The 13,150-nt window shown below is 48.4% G+C and overlaps 1 protein-coding gene across 1 annotated transcript in view; it reads right to left on the bottom strand.

The window, feature by feature from the left end:
- CRACR2B (calcium release activated channel regulator 2B) overlaps nucleotides 1-13,150 on the bottom strand; it is a 76,291-nt gene that overhangs the window by 15,506 nt on the left and 47,635 nt on the right. The window contains exons 8-10 of the mRNA XM_043547926.1: nucleotides 8,558-8,745; nucleotides 7,294-7,365; nucleotides 6,596-6,650 (exon numbers count right to left, since the gene is read on the bottom strand). Of these exons, the coding sequence (XP_043403861.1) occupies nucleotides 6,596-6,650; nucleotides 7,294-7,365; nucleotides 8,558-8,745 (315 nt within the window). The remainder of the gene's footprint in view (nucleotides 1-6,595; nucleotides 6,651-7,293; nucleotides 7,366-8,557; nucleotides 8,746-13,150) is intronic.

Here is a 13,150-nt window from a genome sequence, read left to right as displayed (position 1 = left end):
ACTTGTAAGACATGCATTCACAAGCTGTTACAATAACCTGTAATAACAAATGTTGGTGGAAAGTCGGTCAAGTTGTCAACAATGACTGTTATAAATAGGTGCAAGAGAACCAGAGACTAACCGAGTTCAAACCAAAAAGGCCACATTGATAGAACTATGCTGAACTCATGCTTGGTAACAACAGAGGATGGGGACTTGGAAAGCAATGAAACAAAATCAGTGTGGCAGCTATTATGCCAAATGGGTTGAGCAACCAACGAGGGGGTTGGCTATTCTACCCACCATTCCCTTTGTGGGTCCTTAAAGAGAGAGACTTGGCGGGGGGAGAAAATAGAAGAAGAGATGGAGGCTACTGGAGGTAGCTTTACCATCTTCGCTGCCACCTCTACTGTCTCCTGGGACGTCGCACCTTTGTCGTCCTAATCCTGAGCGATGTCCTGCCCACACCAGGCCAGAGGGAGGGACCCAGATGACATCACCACCCCTACCAGCTATAGCAGAATCCCTGAGGTGAAATGGGATCAGACTAACAGTGGCAGCAACAGCTCTAGCTCATCTCAACTAACTTCTCTTTTACTCAAAAGGACAGTTCTGACTGTCTTTGATCCCACCTAAAAGACTGTCAGACATGGGGGTTTTCCCCTTCTAAAATCGCACTCCTGCTAAAGGGAAAGGGACCAAGGGATGTTCTTAAAATCATACCCTTATTTAATGCTTGATGTTTCAAATGCTTTAACTGTTTTTTTCTTTTCTTTATCTTTAATTAAAGGTTAAAAGGAGTTTAAATGGTATGTTTGCCATGGTGCTAAGCAGGCCGAGGTCTCAGTATAACAATCCCAAACACTGTTTAATGTTGGACATGACTGGGTTACGTTAATATCTTGGGACCCGCTCTAGTCCACCTAAAGTAATACCACACTCCATTGCAACTTTTCAATGGCATTTCTCATTTTTAGACTTGTCTGACTGGCCCCTTCCCTGCAGCCAGCTTCCCAGAGAGCACAGGAAAAAATATTAAAGAAAATAAACACGTCTGTGAGGTAGAGTCGTTTCCACAAAGAGAGCCTCAGGGACTTGCCCGAGGGCAGGCTGGGGGGTCTATGGCAGAGCAGGGAAATTGAACCTAGGTCTCCTAAATCTCAGGCTAGCTTGCTAACCACTGGATCAGCCTGCCTCTCTTCACCCAGCTGGCCCTCATCCACCCGCCAGCCACAACAAAAGAGACCACACACAGACCAGGAAGTGTGGTCCATATGCTGGCTAAGGGGAAGGGTGAGGTCTCGTCTCCAGATTACACATCATTTTGCAGGCCTACAGACACAAACACAAGATTTTGGGGGGGGGGGGGGGGGAGGAAGGAGGAGGACGATGTGGAAGTGGGTTTTTAACCTACCCTACATCTGCAGGAGCAGCTCTTCTTGACCCAGAGAACCCCTGCAGTGGCTCATGCTAAGGGCTCCCAGGGGTTGAGCTTCACATGCATATAGCCTAGGCTGTGCTGTTTACCTGCCCCCACCCCCCAAGTAAGAAAACCCCCCACGCCCCACCCTCAAACAACCCTTCCCCCCAAAGCTCATCCCAAGGCAATTTTTTAAAAATATCATCAAACGTGGACAGTAGCTTCTCAGGGGACAAGAACTCTAAATTGGTGGTATTTTAAAATGGTCCTCTGAAGTTGATGGCCTCCCTTGCCTACAGGGCTAAACTGAACTGCAAGTTAAAAAAATATTACCACAGAAAATAAACGTTTGGGACCAGATCCCACGCCCACGGAAACCAGCAAAAACAGCCTGCTTTGCAGGGGGACTTCAGCTGGTTCTATTTCCAGAGCATGGCAGAGGAAAAGGATTTAAATATAAACCCCGTCATGCCCTAGAGCTGATGGTATCTGGTTATAAAAAAGGAGTTCTGTCGGGGGCCAGTTTATATCAGGAGGGCCCTGATTCTCAGACAGCCACAGAGCACGTGTCCCCCACCGTAAGGTCTTGGTAGCCCGTTTCCTGAAGCTTATGTCAGAATGTGGTTCAAGCGTTCCTCCCAGGGTGAAGCAAAGCACGGGAGACACTCAGCCGCAGCGGGAGGAGAAAACATGCAAGGGTCCGACTGGGAATAGCAGCTGAAATTTGAGTGCTCTCAACGCTTGGAACCATGCAGCCATCCCATCCCATGTGTCACATGCCCCTCAGGCAATCCCGCAGAGCCCGTCAGTCACCTGGGGAGCTCAGGTGACTCCTGGGTAATCTGTTACCAGCCAGCCCTACCCAGAGAGTAAATGTTACCTACTAAATAAATACCTATTTCTAAAAAAAGAGAGACAGTTGCTAGGATTTTTTTTTTTTCCCATTGGTTCATCAGGCTTTTATTGGCTTGTTGGCTTCGTGTAACTTTGGCTTTTCACATAGATGGTACAGACACAAACATGACATCACAACTGTACAATACACAATGCCCAGGATTCCATGAAGACAACAGAATGCATAGACCTACTATGGGGGGAAGGGAAGGCATGTCCTCTACTTATCATTCACATTCCACTGTTGGCATGTCCTGGCAGTTTAGGTCCCAGTGCCTTACTAGTGGTGAATAGAGGAATCTTGCCTGATCGGGACAGCACCTTTGCTAACACACACCATACAAATATAACAACACGGCTGGGGATCAAACCTGGGACTTCCGGATTTAAAAGCACAATGTACTGCTTCTGCTGAAGGCTCCCGTGTTTGCTCATAAACCTGTGTGTGTGGTCGAGCCACTAGAGGGCGATGCAAAGCCACACCGTGTTAGCATGGACTGCACAACCATGCCCATGGCAAATTTAGAAGCTTTTCGGAAGAACGAGGGATAAAACCCTTCCTCAAAGAGTGCAGAGGATCAGGGTTCTTGTTGCAATTAGGCACATACAGTCCTATACCCCTCGCTCTAGCCCATGTGCTTGTTCCTTGCTCCTTCATTTCACGGAAATAATAATATCCTTCCTAAGCTTTACAAAGAGCTAAATTTTTAAATTATTTTTGCGTATTTAAAAAATAGATACATTCCCTCTCCACGAGGGGCTGTGTTTAAACACACATGCCAGAACCACTGAAAAGACCAGATAGAAAAGGCCCTGTTGCTGCTGCCGATGGCTAGAACTTGCATCACATTCCAGCAGGTAGAGTCCCTATAAGAGAGCTGTGGCAAATCAATGCCCCTGACAGCCTCACAGGCCTTGAATGACTTCATATTGAAATGAGATGTGGATTGGTTGACCACCAGAATCCCTGGGTTTAAAAGCAGCAAGCTGTTTCCACTGCTCCAATATTAATAGAAACACTAGGCTGGGAAGTCTGAAGTCCCCACTCCCTGTCCCGCTGCTAAGGGTTCACCGTGGAAAGAAAGCCCTGTGTCTGGAATACACGCCTCAGACTTCGAATGCAGTTCCCATTATAACCTGCCCAGATTACCAATTCTCTCTTGAAGGACAGATTTTCTTTGCACCATACCATCAGTACAATCTGCTCTTAAAGCAGCGGGACGTTGATTGGCCGGTGGTACACAGCTGATGTCAGGGTTCTTACACCATTCCCCCTCCCTGCTACCATCATAGGAGGGGGAAGGGTAAAGGCAGTACCTTGTGCCACGCTGTTCTTAGGCTGCATTTCAGCCTCATGCGTCTGTAACAGCTGGCACAAGTCAGAGCAGCCCCCAGTTGCTCTAATGCAGTACAAGGGGATCAGCCCTGGACAGAGCTACAGCAGGAGCAGCGCATGCCTGTGTGTGCATACCCCTGAACTGGACTCTGTGCATCAGCCATACCACAGCACCTGGCTCATGATTTTAAATACATGTGTCATATATATTACATATAGATGCATGCACACTCATACACACACAAACAACAGCTAAACGTTTGAATGCCTCAAAATAAGAGACCCAACTATTGTAACAGCTGAAGTAGCCTGGTCTTGCCTGAATGCTGACCTGGCTTTTCTTCTGGAGCAGGTTTTAACTGCAATCTATGTTGAATCTAAGCCTATGGGTAACTGAGGTTTTGGTCGCTAACTCTATACAGTAACATTTCACACACAGGGCTAGAAAAATGGGTCTGATATAAATCAGCCCCACCTCACTGACTTCATTTGAACTCTGCTGATTTACACCCGATGAGGATCTGGCCCCCAAATTCCCAAAATAAAGAAATATGGCAAGAAACGGATCGGTGTTTTCTCCTGACCTGTCATTTTGGGTGTGGCTGAGGTTTCAATGCAACGCCCAGGTAGGGGCTCGGGGACAGATTCCAGTCCCCAAGACAGTCCGTACCTCAGGCACACCATGTTCAGTACAGAAGCTTTTACTGGCCTCTTTAATGGCGTCTGTGGCTGTTTCTTGAATGAGTTGCTAACCTTTTTCCTATTGCCATCACCCCCGTCAATTAAAACACATTTAAAAAACCCAACTAAGCGAGATGAGCCCCACGCTTCTGGGGCAGAAATATCTTAGAGTGGAGGTGTGTCTGTAGTATTCCTCTGAACGGCTCTAAAACAAAACAACACAAACAGATTCTGTTTCTGCTCTTTAGGCTATACAGACTGCCTCAAAGAGGGTCCTTTCCCCCATTTTATTTAACATCAGAAATACCAGGCCCTGACTTCCTTCATACTGGTGGAGGACGAGAACAGGCTGATACTACAACAGGCCAAAAACTGAGATGAACCTCTCGGCAGGGGGAGGGGATGCTAAAGCCTTGTCCACACTGGGAGATTATTCATATAGGTGCACCAATGCCACTGAACCGGTGCAAATAAGCTGCACTGGTGTCACAAGTGCCTTGCACCAGTCCAACTGCCCCTGTTTGAAATCAAGGTAAAAGGAGCCGGGGGGGGAGGTTTCCTTGACACAACAGATCATTAAGAAGAAAAGCTGGGATGCCAAGAGGGTGGTTATCATCCCAACCACCACGGGAGCTCAGAAGTCTGGGTAGGTGTGACGGAAAGGCCTGGCATTGAAGCAGAATATAGTGAAAAAGGTAAAAGCACCGTTTCCCCCCCCCGTTTGCATTGGACTCTGCAATACAGTGATCTGTTTTTATTGGGTTATTTTTCCAGGAGAAGGCACTATGCGAACATGCCAATGGCACGTGATCCCTACGATAAAGCCAGCAACTGGACTGGATATCCTGAATGACTGCATACCATCTCTTGGTGCAGCAGGGACTCCGGTTCCTCTGGAAGAGGTGAGCTGGCTTAGCTAACACTTTTCACCCAGGACACAGGCAGAGCAGGAACTGTGTGCTCTGATAGGGTGGATTCCAGCTATGGTCTAGATTGTGGCTGGCTACCCACCACCAACTGGCACCACAACACTCACGCACGCGATTAGCAGCTTCCCCATGCAGGGTTCAGAAACAAATCCCGCCCCTTGAGCCCTAAAGCAATTACGTTGTTCTGAAACAAGCCCTTCCTTCTTTGGATTTTACTCCAGCCTTTCTTCCAGGAGGAGCAGCTCGCAGCCAAAGCGTAGACGGGACCCCTGGAACTGATCCCAGTCACATGTCATCAGGCTGGTCTTGCTGGTTTTACTGACCCCTACCCAAGTGCCAGCCTGGCTTGGACTTGCTGCATCCTCCTTACCCCAGCCCTCCACTTTGCTGCATCCCCTCCTTGCATGCTCATTGACATTGCTGGAAGGCCGTCCCCTCCACATCTTCACCAGTGGAACACGGTGGCAAGGTTGGGGGAAGATGACCCCTGGTTGCAAGGATGGATCTAAGTGTGGGTGAAGGGGAGGGGAAAGAAGCTTTGCTGCAAGATGAATGAAGGGCCCACAAGGACGTCCACCTACACCACACGCTCTTACTAGTCTGGGAGGCCATCCAGCCTTTAAGTAAATGCTGGGATGCTGGTGAGCCCGCCTGCCTCATACATCATATGGTGCCAATAGCTCGGCTCACCCCCCATCCAAGGCTGCATCTTCAAGACGATCAGATTGTGGGCAAAGGTGATGCAGAGGAGGCCCACAGTGAACCCAGTGGTGCTGTTCCCCTTTCTTTATGGGGTCTGAGCCTCATCCCCCTCCTTGTGGGCTTGCTGTTGCATGTCTGTGCAGCACATTTGACAGGGATAGGGCTGGGACCAGGCTGGCAGCGGCTGGCACAAGGACGGAGGGGCCAGGCAGTACTACTTGCTATTAACTCAAATGGGCCCTGGAGCCTGCAGAGATGGGTGCCGGCAGGCAGACAATCTCGCTGGACTCTACCCCATCATCACCATTCAGGCTAACACAGCCTGACCTCCGGCGTGGGATTCAGCACCAGTGTCCTTCTGGCCTTGAATTCCCTGGCTCAATCACAAACGCCCCTGGTCCCCACACTTGGGCTCCCCCTTCACCACTGCCACAGGACAGTGGACTCCAGCAGCCCCTTCCCACCGGCTTGAATGTAATCTGCACGGCACTCTCCAGAACAGGAGAAGTACGTGGAAGTCTAAGGTGCTACACCAGGCCGCAGATGCTTGGGTCAGTGTCCCCCGTGGAAGTGCAGGGCCCCCGAGTGATGACAATAACAGCAGCAGTCGAAAGGGCGGTGGTTGGGGATTAGGATTTTCTTTCTTAGACTAACCAGCTTCTTGGCTTCAAAGGCATCTCTGTCATCCCGAAGCTTCTTGTTCATCTCTCTGCTCCAAAGGAAGGTGAGAGAGAGAGAAGCAGAGTGGTTACCAAACACTCCTTGGGAGCAGGGCAGACACCAACACTGGAGAGCTAATTAGGGAAATAAGGATGCCCTTCCTGCCAGATGGGTTGGATGGGGGGGTCTCAGTCCAGATAACAATGGGACTCCATAGTATTCCCTTAAACAGGAGGAAAGAATAATCCCCTTCACTGGATGAATTGTTGGGTGACATCCTATGGCCTGTGTTATGCAGGAGGTCAAGCTGGATGATTATACTGGCCCCTTTGTGAATCTATGGATGCCACCGAAATACATTCAATATTATTACAGCTTTCTGGAGAGACAAAGAATTCGTATGGTGCTTTGGCAGTGTTGTCACATCTGGAAACAAGCTAGCCAGAAGAGGACCAGAGCTAACAAACCAGCCCAAATCCCTTTGGCTATTGGTTGGAGGATTCCCAACTCCCACTCCAAAGAGTCACTAATTCTGGATGCCAAGGAACTCTCCCAGAGCAAACAAGCATTCTTGGGCACAGCTGGAGTTCTGAATCTATTTCTGTCTGTGGGGTGGATAATGCCTCTGACCTTTCCACCTCTTCTCTAGTCTCCTCTCTAGGGAAGTAGCAGTTTCTCAACACCCCCCTTACCTGAGGAGCTCCAGCTGTCGAAGAAGGCTTTGTTTCTCTTTCTGCATGTTCTTAGAGACTCTAAACACATCCCTGTGTAAAGGGAGGGGAAAAGAAAACAAGGAAGAAAAAGAAACAAGGTTAAGTGAAAGATTAGAAAGGATGGAACCCCCCCCCACCCTCTCATGCACACACAAGTGATGTTGCTAAAGGTACAAGCCTGCCAGCTTAGGTGATAGTTCAGTGGATAGAGCATTGGCTTTGGAGCCAGCAAAAGACCCGAGTTCTGCCACTAGCCTACTCTGTGTCCTTGGGCAAGTCACTTTCCTTCTCAGCACCTCAGTTACCCCACTTATAAAATAGGGATAATGTCATGTCTGGGTCATGGGCAGCCCAACCTAGTCATTAGAGCCAGAGTTTGCAGTCACAATATAGGAATTAAGAATTGGCTTGATCAGGATACCGGGAGATCAGAAGTAGGACACAAGCTGGAGGTTCAGGAACCACAAGGTAGAGGCTAAGAGTCAAACTGGACGGAGATGCCAGGAAATGGAGCAGGAAGCACAAGGCATGCAGTCCAGAGCAGGATGGAGCCCACTTGTTCAGACAGGTGCCTGCTGCTGGCTTATGTAGCACCAGTGGGCCACACTGGGGCTAGGCTTTGTAGGTCCCATATAAGCTGCTGCCAGGTGGAGGGTTGGAAAGTGGCTGCTCCCAGGAACCTTGTGGGCCCAGGTTTGAGACCCGCGGGTCATGACTGATAATGATACTTGCCTCTGTTTGTTAATGCATCATGAGATGAAAAGCTGCTATGTAAAAGAACTAAGTCTTATTATTAGGTAAAGGCTGAAGAGATGCACCCCACAGTGGTTACGATACAATTATTGTAACCTCTCTAGCTGAGGCTACAATAAACTGGAGAGCACATGAAAGAAACCCCCCTACTGCTTTAAATAAAAATAACAATTCTTTGCCCTTGTACGGTGCTTTCCAGCCTAGCAGCTAGTAACACGTTAATTTAGCCGCACAATTCCCCTAGCAGGGGACTATTAGTATGTGTCACATTTTATCAGCGAGAAAACCACCACAGGGAGATGATTACTTGTCTTCCCCAAGATCAGGTATTGAGCTCATGACAGAGCCAGTAATAGAACCCAGGTCTGCAGCTTCCAAGCGCTATTCCTTAACCACTAGACCGCTCCTCCTACTGGGTACCAGGTAAGTCATACTGCACAAGCAGCTACCAGCTTCCACTGCCCATTGTGTAACCGCTATCCAGCCATACCTGTCTTTCTGTTCCTGTTCACACTGAGCCTCCTTCTGGAGACGCTCCAGATGCCCCTTGGCCACCTCCAGCTCCCACTTGCTTCTCTCCAGCTGCTCCAGGAGGTTTTCATTCAGAAGGTGGAGCCGCTCGTTCTGCACCCGGGTCTCCAGCTGCTCAGAGTTCAGAGACTGTATTTGATGCTCCAGCTGGGAAAGAGGAAAAAGGCAGACAAAGAATAATAAAAGAGACACCTGCCAGATTCAGGAAGCCACAGCCGTACAATGGGCCAGAAAAGCAGATACACAAGGTGCTATCGAGGAGCTGCTCCAGGTAAGCTGCCCACAAGGACGTGGATAGGCTGTCAGCATTACACTCAGTGTGACGTAAAGCCACAAGCTGGGTACTTCAAAGCCTGTTATCCTGTGCTGACCCCTCTGAATCGATGCATCACAAATGTGGCACAATCACACCCCACTGTGGAATGGTAATATCAAAGGGGAAGAGTCAAGGCTGGAGAAGCAGCAGTAATTCTGCTCACCCCACACCAAGAATTGGACACTATTATTTACTGGTTGCATTACAGTAGCACCTTGCAGCTCAGTCACAGCCCAGGAACCCAGGCTGACAAGTGCTCTACAAACAGAACAAAAAGAGCCGCTGCCCCAGAGAGCTTACTGTGTAAGTATAAGACAAGAAACAACAGATGGATGCAGGCAGACACATGGGGAGCACAAGGAAACGATGAGACAACATTGGTCAGCCTGATAGGCAGTGATCTTAGACGTACATTGAGATTTGTGAGTTTCAGGTTAGGTGTTTGCTTGGCAGAGGCAATGAGTGAAATGATTAGAGCGGGGAACTGGAAGTCAGGTTGCCTGGATCTCACTCAAAATACCCCTTTAAGCTGCCCGCTTACAAACTAGAATGTTTACAGCACTTTGGCAGGGGCTATCCCTGACAGGCCTTCATGCACCACCAGAACGTCACAGGCAAGCGCCTTTCTGAGCCAAGTTTAACCCTGTGGAGACAAGTAGATGTGTGCTACGTTACCTCGGCACGAGGTCGAGTTAAGGACAAGGTGAGGTCTGATCTCATGCACATGCCAACCTTGCTAGGGCCCCTCTAGGAGGGGATGTGTACTCTGAACTGCCTTCTTGCTGCAAGCTTAAGTCAGACCCTTATCTGAAAGCAAGATAGCGAGAGATAAGGCAGGATCTCATGCATGGCCATCCCTGGGCAGAAGACTCCCATGGAATATAAACATCCAGCTATGCTGGTGAAGCCTGGCTCTCCTCCACAGCATGGTATGCTGCGCCTGCTCTACCAGGCCAGGTGGAGACAGGTGGTGTGTGCAAACACTGGATTACTAGGGGTATGTTAGAGCAAGGGCCATTCATCCTGGATTTCTTGGAAGGCCACATGCGGACCCCATATCTAAGGAAGCCTTACAGACAGCCTCAAAGATTAAATGTTTTAGCTTGCTAAGCACCCGGAGCAGACCCAGTGAATCCCAGTTACTTGAACCCCATCTCTCCAAACCTCCCTATCTAACAGATGGCCAACATTCCTCCATGCCTGTTGATCCTTGATTAGATAAAGCTGTTTGGTGCTGCTCAAGCCATGTGGCTAGCTGGGACCCTATCATAGCCCTGAACAAGAACAAGTTTGTACGTATCTAAAGCAGAATCATTAGCTGGTCTGGTCGTGGAATCTACACAAAGGAAAACCCAGAAGACACCCAAGGAGCGAAATGTCTCTGATATTTTGCTTGCTGCAGATTTGGCTAGTCCATGGATTTCCAGCTAAGCCCTTCCCATCTCCTACAAGCCATTTCTGGAAACCTAGCTCTTCCCCAAAGAATTCCAGATAAAGCAGGTCAGAAGTTGGGTCATTCTTCCTCCTGGGCAAAATTTTGATTTAAAAACAAAACAAACAAACAAAACCAAAACCAAAACAAAGAAAAATGTCGGGTTGAAAACAGAAACGATCTCCGGTTCCCCCAAAAAGCATTGAAATGTGGTGATGAAAACACAGAGATGCCTTCCGTACAGATTTTTACTGAGCTGAAAACCCTATTTTTCATCCAAAAAAGCTTCACTGAACCCTAATCCCAGCTGCAATGACTGCATGGGACTGTGTGTATAAACTGAATCCAACTTTAAGACAGCATCCCTTCAGGGCAGGCATGTGCAATTGGTTTGAGGCAGTTTGTCTGCTACACTAAGCCAGGAATACTTATAGCAATATATATATGTATATAGCCACTTCAATATGACCACTAGGGAGTCCCCTCCCTGAGCGGCAGCTCTGCCATCTGGCATGGCTGGCACTGACACGAGCACCTCTGATTGGCATGAATTCTCCCTGGATACAATCAGCAGGCGCTAGGCAGGTAATTTGCAATGGGGGAGCTCTCTAGCAGAGGGAGGAGAGCAAAACAGGGAGCTGCTTTAGGAGAGGCAGCCACTGAACACACGTGTCTCTCTGTGTAAGGCAAGATTAGGGCCATCACGGGTGCATAAATGGAAATCGGGGTGACGGGAACAGGGCAATCAGCTTATATGCAGCTGCGCTACTCAGCCTGCGTCTCTGTCACCACAAGCATCAGCGAGATAGGCCATCCCCACAGCGTGTCACAAGGGGCTTCCTCGCCTTTTCCTTGCGTTGCAAGAGTGTTGCTGCCATGCTCCTAGTGCCTGACGTAAAGCCTATTGCAGACAGTAGGAGTCTTCCCATTGACTTCAGTGGGTTTTGGATCACATCACAAAGTCCTTGTCAACCCATAGAGCTCGAGACTCAAACATTGACCCTCATCTTGTTTTGTCACGAGGCCGCGCTGCCCCCTCCTTGCTGGCTGTGGGTTTAGTCATGACGATCCATACATTAGCAACCTTCACTCCTACTTATTGCATTTATCTGTGCCAAGGTACGAAACCACACACCTTAAAAAAGCCTGAGTTTTCCATGCAGGATACACAGGGCATCCTGAACTTGTTCCCCCGTGCGAGACCCCAAGCATTTAGCAGAGGAGTTAACCAACAGTTCGCTAAGGAAGAGGAAATGGACCATGTGGAAAGGAATGAAGTCTGCCAATTATAGACTGGTGATTTTCCTCTTTGATAGAATCCCCTCACAGGTGGGAGTGTTATCATTCGGTCTCATTGTGCCAGTAAGGGCCACTATTTTCCCTAGCATGGAAAGGATTTTGCTCCCCTGGTTATTTCAATGGTGGGAGATGAAGCAGATCAGACATATTTTCTGTGTCCACTTCTCTGTTTGTTTAAGTTTCACAGTCCATGGACCAGAACTGCAAATGCATTCTCCCCAAGAGGATTTGGGGATGGCCTAACCACTCCTGCAGTCTCGGTAGTCATCAGATCATAAGTGTCTCTGGCACGATACGTTTATTCTTTGTGTTAGCCTTAGCCCCTGGGTTAAGGGGCCTCTATCCCCACCAAGGAAAGAGGTAAAAGACCCTTCATGCCCAACAGTGAGTGGATATCAGGCAAGGTCTTGTTATCTGTTTGATTTGATACCCTCCCTCCACTCACCTGAAGATGCCTCTTCCCTCCCTAACTTGGACTTTGGTGCCATCAGATAGTACACTTAAACTTTAGAACCATCCTCTAGACACTGACCGCACTGTTTACAGCGTGCTACAGTGTATGACCTGCATCATGGTTATCTACTGATATGGGCTATCATCCATGGGCAGTTCCTAGTCAGAAGAATATCTACAGAGCTTTAAACACACACCCACACACCCCTAGCTGGGTGAGCTTGAAAGAGCAACCAGAGAAGTATCTCTCACTTTTATTCATAGGCAAGATCTATCCCGGTTCTGGAAGTAACCTAATAACGGCCATACTGGGTCAGACCAAAGGTCCAGCTAGCCCAGTGTCCTGTCTTTTGACTGTGGCCAATGCCAGGTGCTTCAGAGGCAATGAACAGAACAGGTAATCATTGAGTGAGCCATCCCCTGTCGGCCACTCCCAGCTTCTGGCAAACAGAGACTAGGGACACTCAGAGCATGGGTCACATCCCTGACCATCTTGGCGAATAGCCATTGATGGACCTATCCTCTGGGAATGGATTTAGTTCTTTTTTGAAACCCATTATAGTTTTGGCCTTCACAACACCCCCTGGTAATGAGTTCCACAGAGTGACTGTGTGTTGTGTGAATAAGTACTTCCTTTTGTTTGTTTTAAACCTGCTGCCTATTCATTTCATTGGGGGACCCCTGGTTCTTGTGTTATGTGAAGGGGTAAATAACACTTCCTTGTTCACTTTCTCCCCACCAGTCATGATTTTATAGACCTCTGTCATCTTCCCCCTTAGTCGTCTCTTTTTGAAGCTGAAAAGTCCCAGGTTTTTTAATTGCTCCTTATACGGAAGCTGTTCCATACCCCTAATCATTGTTGTTACCCTTCTCTATACCTTTTCCAATTCTAATGGATCCTTTTTGAGGTGGGGTGACCAGAACTGCACACGGTATTCAAAGTGTGGGGTGTACTATGGATTTTTATAGTGGCATTATGATATTTTCTGTCTTATTATCTATCCCTTTCAATCTTAATGGTTCCTATCATTCTGTTCGCTTTTTTGACTGCT

This window comes from Chelonia mydas, chromosome 6 (assembly GCF_015237465.2).
Source record: "Chelonia mydas isolate rCheMyd1 chromosome 6, rCheMyd1.pri.v2, whole genome shotgun sequence".
Lineage (NCBI taxonomy): Eukaryota > Metazoa > Chordata > Testudines > Cheloniidae > Chelonia > Chelonia mydas.
The sequence above is the reverse complement of the archived record's forward strand: the minus strand, read 5'-3'. Positions and strand labels throughout refer to the sequence as shown.